Source organism: Dama dama, chromosome 4 (assembly GCF_033118175.1).
Source record: "Dama dama isolate Ldn47 chromosome 4, ASM3311817v1, whole genome shotgun sequence".
In the NCBI taxonomy this organism is placed as follows: domain Eukaryota; kingdom Metazoa; phylum Chordata; class Mammalia; order Artiodactyla; family Cervidae; genus Dama; species Dama dama.
In genome coordinates, this window is record NC_083684.1 from 50408296 (window position 1) to 50423684 (window position 15389).

Genomic DNA, 15389 nt, shown 5'->3' on the forward strand with positions numbered 1-15389 from the left:
GCTACATTTATGTGAGGTAACTAGAGTAGTCAAATTCCATTACAGAAAGTTAGATATTGGTTTTTAGGGGCTTGGGGCGGAATAAGAAGTTATTGTTTAATGAATATAGTTTCAGTTTTGCAAAATGAAAAGAATTCTGGAGATGAATAGTAGTGACAGTTACACAACGTGACTATACTTGATACCATTAAACTGTACACCTAACAATGCTTAAGATAGGAAATTTTATGTTGTATATTTTATGAGATATTTTAAATTAAAAAACCAAAAGTTAAGGTATTCATTCATCAGAGAACTGTGTGTGTGTGTATGTGTGTGTGTACTCAGTCATGTACAATTCTTTGCGACCCCATGGATTGCAGGCTGCCAGGGTCCACTATCCATTAATTTTCCAGGCAAGAATCTGGAGTGGGTTGCTTTTTCCTACTCTAGGGGATCTTCCTGACCCTGGGATCAAACCCACATCTCTTGCATTGGAGGTGGATTCTTTACCAACTCTGCCATCTGGGAAGGTCCCAGGAGAGGATTACTCAGCAGTAAAAGGAATGAACTCTTCATATACACAGAATGGATGATTCTCAAGATGATTATGCTGTATGAAAGAAAAACAGACCAAAAACAGAGTATAAATACTTTATGTTTCCCATTGTACAAAATTCTAGGAAAGGCAAACAAATTCACAGTGAATAAAAGGTAAATCAGTAGTTTCCTTGGGATGTAGCTAACAGTTCTCTGGGGAAGGCAAGGAGGGATTGTCAAGGGGCACGAGGTAGCTGTGTGGGTGATGGATAGGTTCATTATTATGGTTGTGGTGTTGGTTCCCTGAGTGTACACATATTTTAAAACTTATCAAAGTGTACACATTAAATATGTACAGCCAATTATTGCATGGAAATTATATCTCAACAAAGCATTAAAAGAAATTGTTGCAAGTAAAAATCTGCTCTCCCACTCATTTTAGAAAATTTAAGATTTACTCCCTCTCTCCTCATGTGTTGGCACCAAAAATGGTTGGCTGTGTCACAAATGCCTCCTCCCTGACTTACAAGATCTACCTTCTCTTAGTCCCCATTTCTCTGCTAACACAACACTGGTTTTGACATGAATAATGCAGACAGCCTACAATAATGCACAAAACCGTTAGCTGATTTCCTCTGCCAGTGGCCTTAGTATAGGACAGAGGTCTGGAGGTCTTGAGAATTTCTGCAAGTCCTGAATCCTGCATAGTTACATTTAAGGGAATTTTGGATGCACTTTTATAACAGATACATTCCCTCTAATCTGCCAATTGGACCCAGTAAGTCTTACAGTAGGTGACATATACTGGATTTTAGACATCAAAGGCATATGACTCCTTGGCAGAGACCAGGTAAACAATGTTTACTCGACAGTGCTAAGGAATAGGAGGCATCCTCAGGAAAAAAAAAAAAATGGGCCTAAATCAGGCTGCTTCCAGATGCACTGGAGGTTGCACAATCTCCCCTTCCTCAAGGTAACCTCTGATCTACAAAAATTCATGCCCTTCAAGTCACAACATTAGGCCCACCAAGCCCTATAATCTTCCCTAGGAGACCTCAGGTAGCAACACAAATGAGGCCAACTCTGGACTGGGAATTGTTCTCTGCCATCCTGCTCTTCACTGAGGCAATAAATTTGGAGACCTGTTTGGTTTGGAAGACCTTCATTCTGTTCTCAACCCACTCCACACAGTTATCAGAATACAGGAGATTAAAGGTGACTTTATCAATAAGGCCCTTATCACCCAAACCAGAGCGATGTAAAGTCAAGGATGGATAATGTGGAAGCTGGATGAATCCATCATGAGCATCATACAAGATCAACAATGTCCTTGGAAAAGGAAACCTCTGCAAGCTGCCAGTAGGACCCAGATCAGGTCTTCATGGCAAAGATGGGTCATGATCACAGCTAAAGCAGTCACAGCGGGAGGGAAGACATCTTCCAATGGTCTCAAGCTACTCACAATTCCCTCTTGAAAGAGGAAACAGAGGCCTGTCTTCCCTGAGAACAGGAAGTGGCTGGCACACACTCTGGAGACCTGCCAGGGGGTAGAACTGAGATGACTTCTACACAGACATTAGCAGTGACAAAAACTCTGACAAAATTTGGGATCAGAAAATGTAGCCTTACTCCAGAAAGCTTCCTATTTATTTAGCATCCATTGGGAATCTCTCCAGCATAGATATTTGGATGAACAATGTTCAACTTCTGACTGACAGCTCCTTCATAAAGACCACTCTCAGAGTTCATCTCTAGGAGGTGCTGTTGTGCTGAAGAAGAAGGGAGAACACCCTCTGTACTCTTTTCTCTAGTGTGAATTTTCTGATGCCGGATGAGAGTAGACTTTTGGCTGAAGGCTTTTCCACATTCATTGCACTTATATGGCTTATCTGGTTTGTGAACTTTCTGATGCTGCCTCAGATTAGAACTTTGTCTGAAGGTTTTCCCACATTCAAGGCACTCATAAGGACGCTCACCAGTGTGAAGTCTTCGATGGTTATTAAAGCTGGAGCGTTGGCTAAAGAATTTCCCACATTCAGGGCACTGATAAGGCCGTTCACCCGTGTGAAGTCTCCGATGGCTATTGAGGCTGGAGCTTTGGCTAAACAATTTCCCACATTCACTGCACTCATAAGGCCTTTCACCAGTGTGGACTCGCTGATGTTTCATGAGGTCAGAGCTTCGGCTGAAGGCTTTCCCACATACGCTACATCCGTACGGTCGTTCACCTGTATGAACTATCTGATGTTGAACAAGTCCATCAAAGTGGCTAAAGAATTTCCCACATTCATTGCATTTGTAAGGTTTTTCTCCAGTGTGAACTCTCCAGTGTTTAATTAGGCTGGAGTTGCAGTTGAAGGATTTCCCACACTCACTGCATTCATGAGCACTTTTACCAGTATGAACCCTCTTATGATGAATGAGGTTGGAGCGTTGGCTGAAGAACTTCCCACACTCACTGCACTCATAAGGCTTTTCTCCAGTGTGAACCCTCTTATGTTGAATAAGATTAGAACTTCGACTGAAGAATTTGCCACACTCGCTGCACACGTGAGGGCTTTCACCAGTGTGAACTCTCTGATGTTTGATGAGACTGGAGCGCTGGCTGAAGAATTTCCCACATTCACCACACTCATAAGGCTTTCCTCGATTATGATCTCTCTGGTGTTGAAAGAGGCCAGCAGCAAAGCTGAAGAATATCCCACATTTGTTGCACTCATAAGGCCTTTCTCCAGTGTGGGTTCTCTGCTGAACAAGCGAAAGTTTGTCACTGAGAGCATTCTCAAATTCACTGTACTTCTTATGGAGTTGCACAGTGGAAAAATCCACCACACTTTCAGAGCTTTTCTCTGGCTCCCCCACACTGATAGTGACCTGATGCTGGAGTAAACCACATCTGGCCACAAAGGCCTTCCCATCCTCCCTGAATGCAAAAGATTTCTTTGATGTGTCATATCTGCAGCTCTTCACAAGCAAGGCCCTGCCTTCATTCCTTCCAATAGACTTGTACACATTCTGCTGCATCTGTGACTGGTGAAAGTAGGCGTTGAACTTGAACTCTTTCCTATGTGCCTCATGCATGTGTGGTTTCTGCTTGGAATGTGTTGCCTGATGTTCAGCCAGATGCAGAATGTTTTTCAAGTGTAGGCCACACAGGTTACAGGGGTAGCCCTTCTGGGTGGATGGAACTGCCTTGGGGTTCATGTTCTGTGACACTTCTACAGAAACACTGAGTCCAGCAGGTGATTTCTCACCCTCTGTTCCACAGTTAAAATCTGAAAGTAGAGAAATGCTGGTGATATTCATGTTAATTTTCATAGAAGGAAACAATCCAATCACAAATGCAAGTCTGACCCAGGAATGAGTCCATGGGACTGTTGGCAAGATGAGAGGCCTAAGGTCAAGATAAGGAATGGTCTTCCCAGGAGTCCTGTGCCTGGTAAGGTCATGAAATAAGGGAGGTCATACCAGGAGCCAGGACACAAAGATGGGCACAGTATCAGATGGAAAGGCAAGTCTTCAGCTCCGTTCTCAACAAAGCTTTTCTTGGGGACTCCAGCTGCTGATAACCTGTGAGAGCTGTGCAGAAGGGTATGTCCAGATCTGGGAAAACCTAATTGCAACTGTTTAACTGGTGTTCAAGGACTATCAGAGGAAATGTGCACATCTCATGACACATGAAGTGCAGGCCCATGCTGAAGAGTGCTGCAGAGGGAGCTGTGGAAACAGTGAGGGGCACAGACAGAGGCCCCAATCAGAGAAGAAATGACCAGTGGTCAACATACCAAAAATAGGAAAGGAAAGGTAGAAGAGATATAAGTCCATTGGCTTGGCACCAAAAGAATGATGAACACAAGAAATGTGGCAGGCATGATTTGAAGACAGTAGTGATGTCACATGCTCCCCCACCCATCACTTACCTGAGTCAGGCCCTCTATACACCCCTCTTGCCATGGCTGAAGTCATGTCCACTTGGTCAGGCACCCAGGGCTCTGCCCCCATCTCCAGCTGGGCAACTATGTGAGACCTGAAAGATGTAAGTCCTAAGGGGAAGATGGGGCAGGTAAGGGACCAGCACTTGCCCAGGTGAATTATCCCACAATAGAACACAGGAAAGGAAACATAATTACAAAAGGAACACACAAGGGAGATCTGGCAGGAACATCCCAGTGGTCATGGCAAACAGTGACCACATCAGTGCCTAGAATTCCTGGTGGTCAGGCCTTAGGGAATGTTAGCTAAAGCAAAGGAGCCAAACAAACTGTCAGAGATCTGAACAATCACCCAGGAGATCAGTGGCTGAGTCAGACAGGATCTGCTGGGCTGACTGCAAGACTCCTCTTTCTGGGACCCTTCCCCACAAGGCTTTGAGACAGTAGATGTTGAGGCTGCTTGGGGAGAGCACACAGCTCTTGGGACCCTGCACACAGCTCAGCTCTGGACCCACAGCACATATACCTGAAGAGGTGGGAGGACTTCCCTGGTGGTCCAGTGGTTAAGAATCTACCTCCCAATGCAGGGGACTGGGGTTCAATCCTTGGTCAGGGAACTAAGATCCCACATGCTGCAGGGCAACTAAACCTGTACACCACAACTAGAGAAACCCACTCACTGCAACTAGAGAAGCCTGCACATTTCAACGAAGACCCAGCACAGCCCAAAAAACAGACAGGGGGGAGGGGAGGAAGCAGTGCCCACAGCCCAGCTGTGGGAAGGAAAGAACCACCTCTTGGGAAAAGGGAATGGGCAGAGATGAGCTCAGGACACCTGGGTGGGTGTAAAAGCCTTACCAAGTGAGGCAATCAGTGCAAAGTTCTCCAGCATCACATCACAGTACAGGAGTCTCTGAGCCTTATCAAGGAGTCCCCACTCCTCCTGGGAGAAGTAAATGGTCACGTCCTCAAAGGTCACACAGCCCTGTCATGATGATGGGGACAGTTCATTCCATGATCAACTTCTTTCCTCAGGACTCCCTCTCTGTTCACTGTTCACCCTCCTCCCCAGCTCCCCAACACAGGGGAGATCTCAGACCCCGGTTCCACGCCTTCTATGACTACTGTGTCAGCCCACAGAAATGCCCACAGGCAGGTAGGCAGACAGATACCAGTTGAGTTTGTGTCTGAAATGCAGGGCCCCTAATAATTACCCTAAAGCATATGATAAGAGACAAAGATACTCCAAAACTCCTAGGAGAAAGCATATTTTCTTTTTCTGTTTCTTCAAGTTATAAACCTTATCATGTTTTTGAATGTAAACACAGCCCACTGAGCCTGAGCCTGGATTAGCTCAATCAGTAGAACCTGAAATTGAAAAGAGAGAGAGAGAGAAAGAGACTTTTTAAAACATCAACTGCTAAAAAGCCTCTCTGGCTGAAATTCTAAGTTACAGCCTCCTTAAAATAGTTTGCCAAGGGCAAACACATATCTTATTTGTCTTCTCCTCAAAGAACAAAATCCGAGCAAATAATCTAACTTATTCCAACTGTTACTTATAAACTAGTAAATTTTATATGCTTCCCCGGTGGTGCGGTGGTAAAGAATTCACCTGCCAAAGCAGGAGACTCAAGAGTCTCTTGGGTTCAATCCCTGGATCAAGACGATCCCCTGGAGTAAGAAATGGTAACCCTTTTCAGTATTCTTGCCTGGAAAATTCCATGGACAGAGGAACCTGGTAGGCCCCAGTCTGTGGAGTTGCAAAGAGTCAGACACGACTGATAGACTGAGCACACATGCTCAGTAAGTTTTATGTTGTACTTGATTCATGATTAAAGTTTTAAAATGAGGACTATATGATCTCTGGTTGTGTCCGTCTGTAAGTCCATATGTGTATGCTACCTCCAGATGGCACTGCCAAAATTAATTTGTAAAAGACCTCTATTTAATCGGCTTATAAACATAAGCACTTATATAAAAATTCTCAAATATGTAATAAAAAAACAACCCAAATATTTTTCAAGTTCATATATCTAGGATAATCTTTAGTAAATAAGAGCTACTTTTAAACTTGTTGGTTAAATTAATACAGGTATATCTCAGATTTAACATTAAACATAATGTATATAAACAACTTTTGTTCTACCTGGGTTTATTAGCCAAATGGGTTCATTTTGTCTCTGTTGCAAAGTTTGTCACCAAACAAACAAACTTAGGATAGTGATTATTTTAAAGTCTCATGAGATTTTTATGAGTATTCTAAGTATGATTGTTAAAAAACAAATAAATTAGGGAATTCCCTGGTGGTCCAGTCATTAGGATTTGTTGCTTTCACTGCCACGGCCCCGGGCTCAATCCTTGATCAGGGAACTAAGATCCTATAAACCATGCAACTTTGGAGGAAAAATAAATAAAAATAAATATATTAAATAGATGTAAATGTGATGAGTTTTTAGGTAGATTTTAAAACAATAATTGTGTTACAGTATGTCCACTTAAATAACTTCATAAATCCATTTGGTAAGTCATACTCTATGATTTGCTATGTTAAATTAAATGATGGGAATTTGTTGGATGCCTAGATCATTTCCAAGTAAGATAAAGTACTGAAACATTAATTGCTAAAGTCTAAGTTTATATGTACTTTTGGCCTCTTATTACAGAAAGATTAAGTATGTTTAGCTCTAGTGAATATATTTTGTGCTTCATTGAAAGACTGTACTATGAAATAGCATATGTTTCTAGAAATTATACAATGTACTTATAAATTTGCCAAGCCACAAAATGTTAATACAGTTTACAACTGTTTACTTCTTTATTTTCACTAAAAAATTAAGATTTCATAGGATTAAGGATTCCAATTAATATATGTGGTTAAAGCTGCCAGATACAATAATAGAAATAGAATTGTTTTGGGATGAGAAAAAATAAGGTGTGGAGATGTTTTTGTTAAGGAAAATGAAAGTAATTTTGTCCTAAACCTAGTTAGTTCTAAATGGGAAAGAAAACAAGGGATAAACTAAAATGAAATTCTCTAAGATTGTGAATAAAGGAGTCTTTAGACAGGAATTTTATATGTGGTCATGATTGAATAAGATTGGAATGGATTTAGTTAAGCAAATAAGTTTTAATATCAAAGTAAAGTAGTAAAAATTGGAATTTGGTTTTCTCTCTATTAAAAGAACAAAATTTTGTTTTCCTATTGGTCTGCTCTTGATAACAAGAGATTATGAAAGGCTTTTCTTTACCTTTAAATAATATACTTAGGAAAAAAACAAAGATCTTCTATCCTGTCAAAATAATTACTTACATTCTGTTGTCTTTATCAGTTCTTTGATTCATTAAGTAAATCTAGTCCTATTGCTGTTAAAAGAGCTAAATTTTGCTCAGAACTACATAACTTTCCATATTTGCCTAAGGTTTTAATTGTTAGTTTCGTTGAATGGATAACGAAACATTGCTGTGAAGATCTATTTGACTAAATTGAATTTTTTAAAATATTTTTGACAAACTTTCCTCAAATCAAATTGTAAATGAAATCTTTTCGATTTAGAACTTCTAGAGATGAGATGGTTCGGGGGCCCTCTAAAATGCCTCAAAGATTTATTCTTTCTCCTTATAAAAAGATACTAAACTAATCAGCCATATTTGATATGTTAAATTATGTGGAAACTGTTGTCACCTTCTTTATATTGTGTCTATATAGGTATGTGTTCTAAGTGTTCCAGAAATTAGGTGAAATTCCTGAAGTCATATATGTCCTGGCATAAAATGTTATCTGTCATCAAAATGGAGGCTCAGACTAAAAGAATTGAACTCAAGTATCAGAGAAATGCCCTAACTGACCTTCAAGCAAAGGTAGTAGCAACAGAATTTATAAAGACTGTGGCACATGTGAACAAAATCCATTCTGCTTCTGCAAAAATCCTGACTCCTTCTTGCCGGACTTTTGCCACCTTGATATCCTTGTACCAAGGCAACAGTATGCTACTGAATAACAGAAATTAAAATAGGTAAACAATAGTTGCAAACTAAACAAACAGTCAGGGCTATGGGAAAACCAAGATGGCTACTTAGTTCTCCCCAGCTCCCTGGCAAATCTCATCTTCCCCCCCTGCATTCCTTCACTCACCATCGTGCATTTAACGTGCATTTATATAGACATTGGCAGGGAGATCTCTATAAAACAGAAAAAAACAGCCTATCAGTGATGTCTGACCTTTCAGGTCCATAACCCTGGGAAAAACTATTCTTGCCCCAAATGACTCAGACCTCTTCTCTCTGGACCCTTTGAGCACCTGCAGCTGGACATCATTCAACTGCCACTAAGTATGGTTTATCAGAATGTTCTTATTATTACATGTATGCTTTCCAGATGGGTTGAAGCCTTCCCTTGCTACAAGACTGATGACATCACAGGGACAAAGAAACGATTTTTTTTTAAGTGTTTTCTATTTGGGATATATCTTCCATAATCTCCAGTGATCAAGGCACCCACCTCACTGGGCAAATCATTCAAGCCTTAACAAAAATTTCACAAACTCCTTGGAATATCACTGTTACCCTCATGCTTAGTCATCAGGCAAAGTCAACAGAACTAATGGAAGAACTGGACTCAAAGAATTAATTATGTGTAATTGAATGAACTGATGAATATGATTATAGTTTTTATGACTTTTTGTTTAAAATACAATATTACTGATTTTTTAATCTTTTGTTTTCCAAATGCAAGGAATTCTTTTAAAAAGATTTACAGCAGTTTGGTGAATTGGACTTCCTTGGTAGCTCAGCTGCTAAAGAATCCACCTGCAATGCAGGAGATCCTGGTTCTATTCCTGAGTCTGAAAGTTCCCCTGGAGAAGGGACAGGCTACCCACTCCGGTATTCTTGGGCTTCCTAGTGGTTCAGATGGTAAAGAATCCTCCTGCAAGGTGGGAGACCAGGGTTCAATCCCTGGGTTGGGAAGATCCCCTGAAAAAGGAAATGGCAACCCACTCCAGTATTCTTTCCAGGAGAATACCCATAGAAAGAGAAGCCTGGCTGGCTATAGTCCACAGGGTCACAAAGAGTCAGACACAACTAAGTGACTAAACACGGCACAGCATACCTTTTAGCAAAAATGAAACGTTCATTTTTTTTCTTCCCACCTGATTGCTCCATAATTCAGAAACTCTCATGAGTATTCTTAACAATATGTTATTTTCTTAACAATATAGTTACATTTGGAAAAGTTCAATAAGAATCTGTTCTCCTTAAAATAGAACACAAGTAGAAATATTGGTTATCTTATCCAGGCTTTTGACTGGAAAGTCATATTTGAGAGACACACACACAGACTCAGGTATGACCAAACAATTTGAAAGAACTTGTCATTTCATTATTTTTCTTTTTAGCTGCACCATAGCTTGCAGGATCTTAGTTCCCTGACCAGGGATTAAACCCTGATTCTAAACTGAACCCTTGTATGTATGCTTCTAGTACTGTTAGTTTCACTGAGGTTTTGTTGTTTACCTGAAATCTGGACTAGATCCTGAAGTGTTCTAATTTCCTCCAATATCTAGCTACAACTCTTTTATGTTTCCAATTTTCTCCCACCCTTTTGACTTGGAATCAGTGAGAACTAAAATTGCCCTTTTCCTGATGCCTTGAAAATTGAAGCTAGACGACTTGATACAAATTTCAGAGAAACTGCCACAACAGCTCATATTTAAACAATCCTCATGCTTGCTGCTGTATGAGCCACTTAGAAAGTTTTCTTGAACACCTGGTGACATCAGAGACATTTCAAACTGCAAAAGATGCTTCGACCCTGACACCTTGAAATCTTCTTGACTGCATCCTAATGTCAGAAACTGGTTTATGACTGGCTCCAAACATTAACCCTTTGTTTTCTTTTGTTTTCCTAGAAATGTCTCATTAACTACCTGATTGCTTGTACCAGAGGCCTAGCTTCTGGAGCCCATCTGCATCTCTACCTCCTGAAATGAGGTATAATTGTTCTCCTGAACTCACCTCTTCTCAGAACTAACAATTGCTTCAATGAACTGATGCTCAGACGCTCAGTCATGTCCAACTCTTTGTGATTCCATGGGCTGTAGCCTGCCAGGCTCCTCTGTCCGTGGAATTCTCAAGGCAAGAATACTGGTGTGGAGTGCCATTTTCTACTCCAGTGGCTCTTCCCCAGCCAGCAACTGAACCCACCTCTCTTATGCCTCCTGCATTGGCAGGTGGATTCTTTAACATTAGCACCACCTGGGAAGCCCTCAATAAGCTGGAGGATTCCTCTTACCTGGTCTCTTTCCACAGAGGACATTCCAGAGGAGGGAACTACTGGGGCCTAGCATAGGCCTCCCCAAAATATGCATCAGTGGCCTATTGATTATTTTGAATTAAAGTTACTGAAGAAACAGTCAACGCAAGAGGGACACTGTGACCCACATGTCTGTCTCCCTGAAAACAGGAAATAAATTTCTGTGTAGAAAGTGCACTCCCTGGATGTCCAATGGTTAAGACTCTGCACTTCCACTGCTGGGAGCACAGGTTTGACCCCTGGTCAGGGAACTAAGATCCCGCATGTCACGCATGGCCAAAAAGTAAAAAAAAAAAAACAAATAAATACATAAAATAAACTGGGCCAAGATATTTTAAAAAAAAGAAAACTATTTAAAAGTGCACTCCCTGTATCTGGAGGTAAAGCACACCCTTACTGCCAAAGGGAGGGAATGTGGACCAAGAAATCTATATAAATAAACCTTGTTACTTCTTTAATTTACAACCTGGAGCCCAAACTTTGTTTAGATTCTTCACTAATTAGGCACCCAAAATCTAAGTTTCTTTGTCCAGTTGATTACTCACAAAGGTATTGTTTGTCTAATGAGTAAAAGATGCTGACTTTGGCCACTTTTTAGGTCCCATTTCTGACTTCACTTACATTAAAATGTATTTTTCTCCTGTTAACATGTGTTATGCTAATTTTTTTATTAGTTTAATTATTTATTAGTGCAGCCACAAGAACTCAAACAAGAGGTAGAGGGAGAAATTTCCCCCTCCCTGACTGCATCCAGAGAATTCCAGGCAAATACAACCATGATCCCATCCTGCCCCAGACCTTCTATGACTCCCACTGCCAAGGGCAACATCCATCCTTGATGTGAAGGCCTCCGGACCTGGCCATGATCCTGGCTTCAATCCAACCTACCCAGGACTACAGCAGACCCCCTTGCTTCTCTGTAAGACACATTCTGTCCCTTCATCAATCAATCATTCAAAGCCAACCTCTCTGGTCCTCCTGCCGCCACCCACCAGGGTCTAATAGCTCTCCCAGCTTGCCCCATTTGCCCCTTGGTTCTCCAGACTGACTGAAAATCCCAGAGCTTCCTCAGGGTCCACAAAGGCCTGGTGAGAATGCAGATGGCTGAATGAGCACCAGCCCACACCTCACTGAAAAACTATTTCCATCACTACTAAGCCTCAGACCTCCTTTCATACCTATCCCCCCAGGAAAATTTGGCCAGCTGCCAGACACACTTTTCCCTACACACAGATCCCCTCCCCCCACCCAGCTACTACCATAAACACTAACTCTCCCTCATCTGTCTCTATGATGCCAAACAAGCCGACCAAAGTACCAAAGCAAGATGCCCAGTTCTCGGGCTCCACTTTCCTTCCTCCTTCCTTCTAAGGTCACTGCCACCCTCCTAAATCAGACACACAGTTACACCCTTGTCCACACACCAGATGCCACATTTTGGATGTTTCTCTTTTTTTTCTTTTTTTTTGGTCACACGGGTTTCACCAATGGCTCAGCAGTAAAGAATTAGGCTGCAATGCAGGAGACACAGGAGACGTGGGTTCAGTCTCTGGGTTGGGAAGATCCCCTGAAGGAGGAAATGGCAACCCACCCCAGTATTCTTGCCTGGAAAAAGTCCCGCGGACAGAGGAGTCTGGCGGGCTACGGTCCATGGGGGTCACAAAAGAGTCAGACATGACTGAGCGACTAAGCACTCAGTGCAGCTTGTGGGATCTTAGTTCCCGGACCAGGGATCGAACCCAAGCCCCCTGCAGTGAAAACCTGGAATCCTAACCACTGGACTGCCAGGGAAGTCCCTGGTGTTTCTCACTGTGAAAATAAACAAAGACTAACCAAACGAGAAAAGCAAAAGCCTATTTATTCTGAGTTTGTTATAGAAAGGGAGTTAGCCACTTAAGTTTTGTTTTGTTTTTTTAATTCATGTGTGTTCCCTTTATTTTAAAATATTTTTATTAAAAATAATTTTATTGGCATATAGTTGCTTTACATTGTTTAGTTTCTACCACACCACAAAGTAAATCAGCTACATGTATACATATATCCCCTCTTATTTGGATTTCCTTTCCGTTTAGGTCACTACAGAGCACTGAGTAGAGTTCCTGTGCTATACAGTAGATTCTTATTAGTTGTCAATTTTATACATAGTATCAATAGTGCATATGGTCAATCCCCATCTCCCAATCACATATGTTGGCAGAGATTCAAAGGCAGGAAGAGGAATGGGAAAGCTTTATAAGTGGGAAAAAAAATGGAAGGCTTCAGGTATGCCCTGTTGGCCTGGGAAAGCTGTGGGCAAGCTAACTAGAAGCAGAGCATCCTAGGTGATCAGTTAGAGGTGCATATTTGGCTATTTCTGGTTGGTCTTAAGTTGGAACAAAAACGAGAGCAGTTGTCAGTTATTAAGTCCTGGTTATTTGAGGCCAACTGTTTCAGAAATTATTGTTTAACTTCCTGGATTGTCACTAGAGATAGCAATCTGGGTTCCTGCAAGTCTAACTTACAGCAGAATGGCTTCCTGGGTTGTTTATTGTAGATAAGGGGGTTTGTTTCCTGGGCAGGTTGCTGCAGGTTGTGGGTCAGAGTTCTATTTTATGTATAGTCTGCCAATGTCCCTTTATATATTCAGTGTCTCTTAACCTAAACTAAGCCTCCCCCAAACACCATAACTGTGTGTCTAGCTGCTCAAGCTTCAACTCCGCTCAGGGGTCCCTGGAACATCAGAACATGGCCCAAATGTAACTTCTGCTATTTCCAGTCAAAATTCCTCCTACAAACAATTTCCCTTCTCAGTTAATGGTTCATCCATCCTTCCAGCTGCTAACACCAAATCCATCGAGTCGCTGCTTTTCTTTCTCAGTTTCCACCTCAGAAAATCTGGTCAGCCTCACTTAGAAGACCCACCTAGAATCCCATCGCTTCTTCTACCTGCCATCACCTGCCCTCCTCGCCTGGCCAGCAGTATTACAGCAGCTACTGGTTGCCTTCCCCACCTTCACCCTCAGCCCACAGTCAGTTTTTCCACTTGGCACCCAGGTGATCCTGTTAGGATGTAAGTCACATCACCTTCCCCCTCCGCTCTGGCTTCTGCGGCTCCCGACACTCTCAATATAGACGCCCGGCTTCTCAGCCGGCCATTCCAGGATGACTTCAGCCCACCTGCTCTCTGAACACTCCCAGCTCCATCCTGTACTTGCCCACGGCTAGTTCCTATTGCCTAGGAAACCGTTTCCCATCTCATCCACTAGAGTTCAGAAATGGGACCCGCTCTCTGTGATCCCTGCCCTGGATTCAGGACACAAGGCTGGGAGTGACCACTCGCTCCCTCTCAAACCCTCAGGACCCCAGACTCAAAAGCAGAGAGATGAAAAAGACCTCAAGTCGTAGAGCAATGCCCATCTTTGATCCCCCGGCTCCGGGTACGTGAGGATGAAGGGCTGAGCAGCTGCGGGCCCGAAGCCCATCCACTCACCTGCGCCATGTCCATCAGCGCCGCCGCCGCCATCGCAGCCCCTGGAAGCAGGAGCCCTCGGAGGCGGGTGACCGAGGCGGGTGTCGCGGGCTCAGCGAGGCGCCACGGCGCCTGGCCCCGGGCGAGGGGGGACTTCAGTCTCCTCGGGGTCAAGTGCGCCCAGGGCCGTGTGCCGCGGAGAGAGCGCGGCGCGGCGGGACCCTGGCGGACACGCCGCGTTCCGGGGGGGCCACTGCTAGTTCAAAGGCGCAGAGGAGGGTCCTGGCCTCCCTGTCCTCCCCCTCCCGTCCCCGAAAACCGCCTGGGAAGCGGTACCCGTCCAGCTCCACCCCCAGCCCCGGACCCACGGCTCGGGGCGCACCGACCCAGTCCGGGGAAATGACTAGCTGGGCAGAAACGCAGGAAGTTCCGGCCCCCACCTCCCCGGCCCAAAGAAACGACACTCTCCCGGGCTGTCATTGGCCCAGCGCCAGCCGGTGACGCACCGGCACAGACTCCTGGACAGTGTTTTCTGTCCTGCATCCGGCAGGGCGGGTCAGGGGCAGCAGGGAGGAGCGGGAAGGAGGCGGGCCAGGGAGGAGGACGGACCTCGCGGCTAGTCGTTGACATTGGCCGGGAGGCACCGCGAGCTTTTCCTCCTTAAGGGGCGATCTCCAGACCTCTGGGACTGCCTAGGGCCAAGTGCCGCCTGCCCTCAGAAGTCTGTAATATGAGACCCACACGTGCCTGTGTGGGTGTAGGCTGGTCTCTTGATCCCGCAGGCTCCCCGGGACCTAGATTCACTTTAAATAATGAAGATAATATCTAATATACGGGTTCTTTGTGTACTAACATTTAAAGTTGCTTCGATTCAGTGCTTCGCAAAACGGTAACGTTAGCATCACCTGGGAATTCCTTAAAAACCCAAGTTCTCGGTCAGCAATCTAAACCTTGATTTCTAGTCTTTCCCAATCTGTTGTTTTCCTGTATTTCTTTGCATTGTTCACTTAAGAAGGCTTTCTTATCTCTCCTTGCCATTCTCTGGAACTCTGCATTCAGATGGCTATATCTTTCCCTTTCTCCTTTGCCTTTCCTTTCTCTTTCTTTTCTCAATTATTTGTAAAGTCCCCTCCGACAACCATTTTGCCTTGTTGCATTTCTTTTTCTTGGGGATGGTTTT

The 15389-nt window shown here is 43.5% G+C and overlaps 1 protein-coding gene across 11 annotated transcripts; it reads right to left on the reverse strand.

The window, feature by feature from the left end:
- Positions 1-617: 617 nt before the first annotated feature.
- Positions 618-14659, reverse strand: ZNF792 (zinc finger protein 792). Of its 11 annotated transcripts, XM_061138994.1 has the most exons (6): positions 14231-14659; positions 8584-8630; positions 5666-5819; positions 5310-5436; positions 4440-4562; positions 618-3794 (listed from the first exon to the last, which is right to left on the reverse strand). In XM_061138994.1, exons 3-6 carry the CDS (start codon positions 5717-5719, stop codon positions 2170-2172), a joined length of 1929 nt encoding a protein of 642 aa, XP_060994977.1. In that variant the 5' UTR covers positions 5720-5819; positions 8584-8630; positions 14231-14659; the 3' UTR covers positions 618-2169. The 11 variants fall into 11 exon arrangements, with proteins under 11 accessions (XP_060994977.1, XP_060994979.1, XP_060994981.1 ...); XM_061138996.1 differs by lacking the exon at positions 8584-8630; XM_061138998.1 differs by lacking the exon at positions 5666-5819 and having other exon boundaries at positions 14231-14658.
- Positions 14660-15389: the final 730 nt, after the last annotated feature.

Coding starts and splice junctions, on each gene's coding strand:
- ZNF792 (XM_061138996.1), bottom strand. CDS start 5,719: ATGCTTTCTCCTAGGAGTTTTGGAGTATCTTTGTCTCTTATCATATGC. Junction 5,437..5,665: donor CTCTTATCATATGCTTTAGG/GTAATTATTAGG, acceptor TCATCATGACAG/GGCTGTGTGACCTTTGAGGA. Junction 4,563..5,309: donor TGCACTGATTGCCTCACTTG/GTAAGGCTTTTA, acceptor TCTTCCCCTTAG/GACTTACATCTTTCAGGTCT.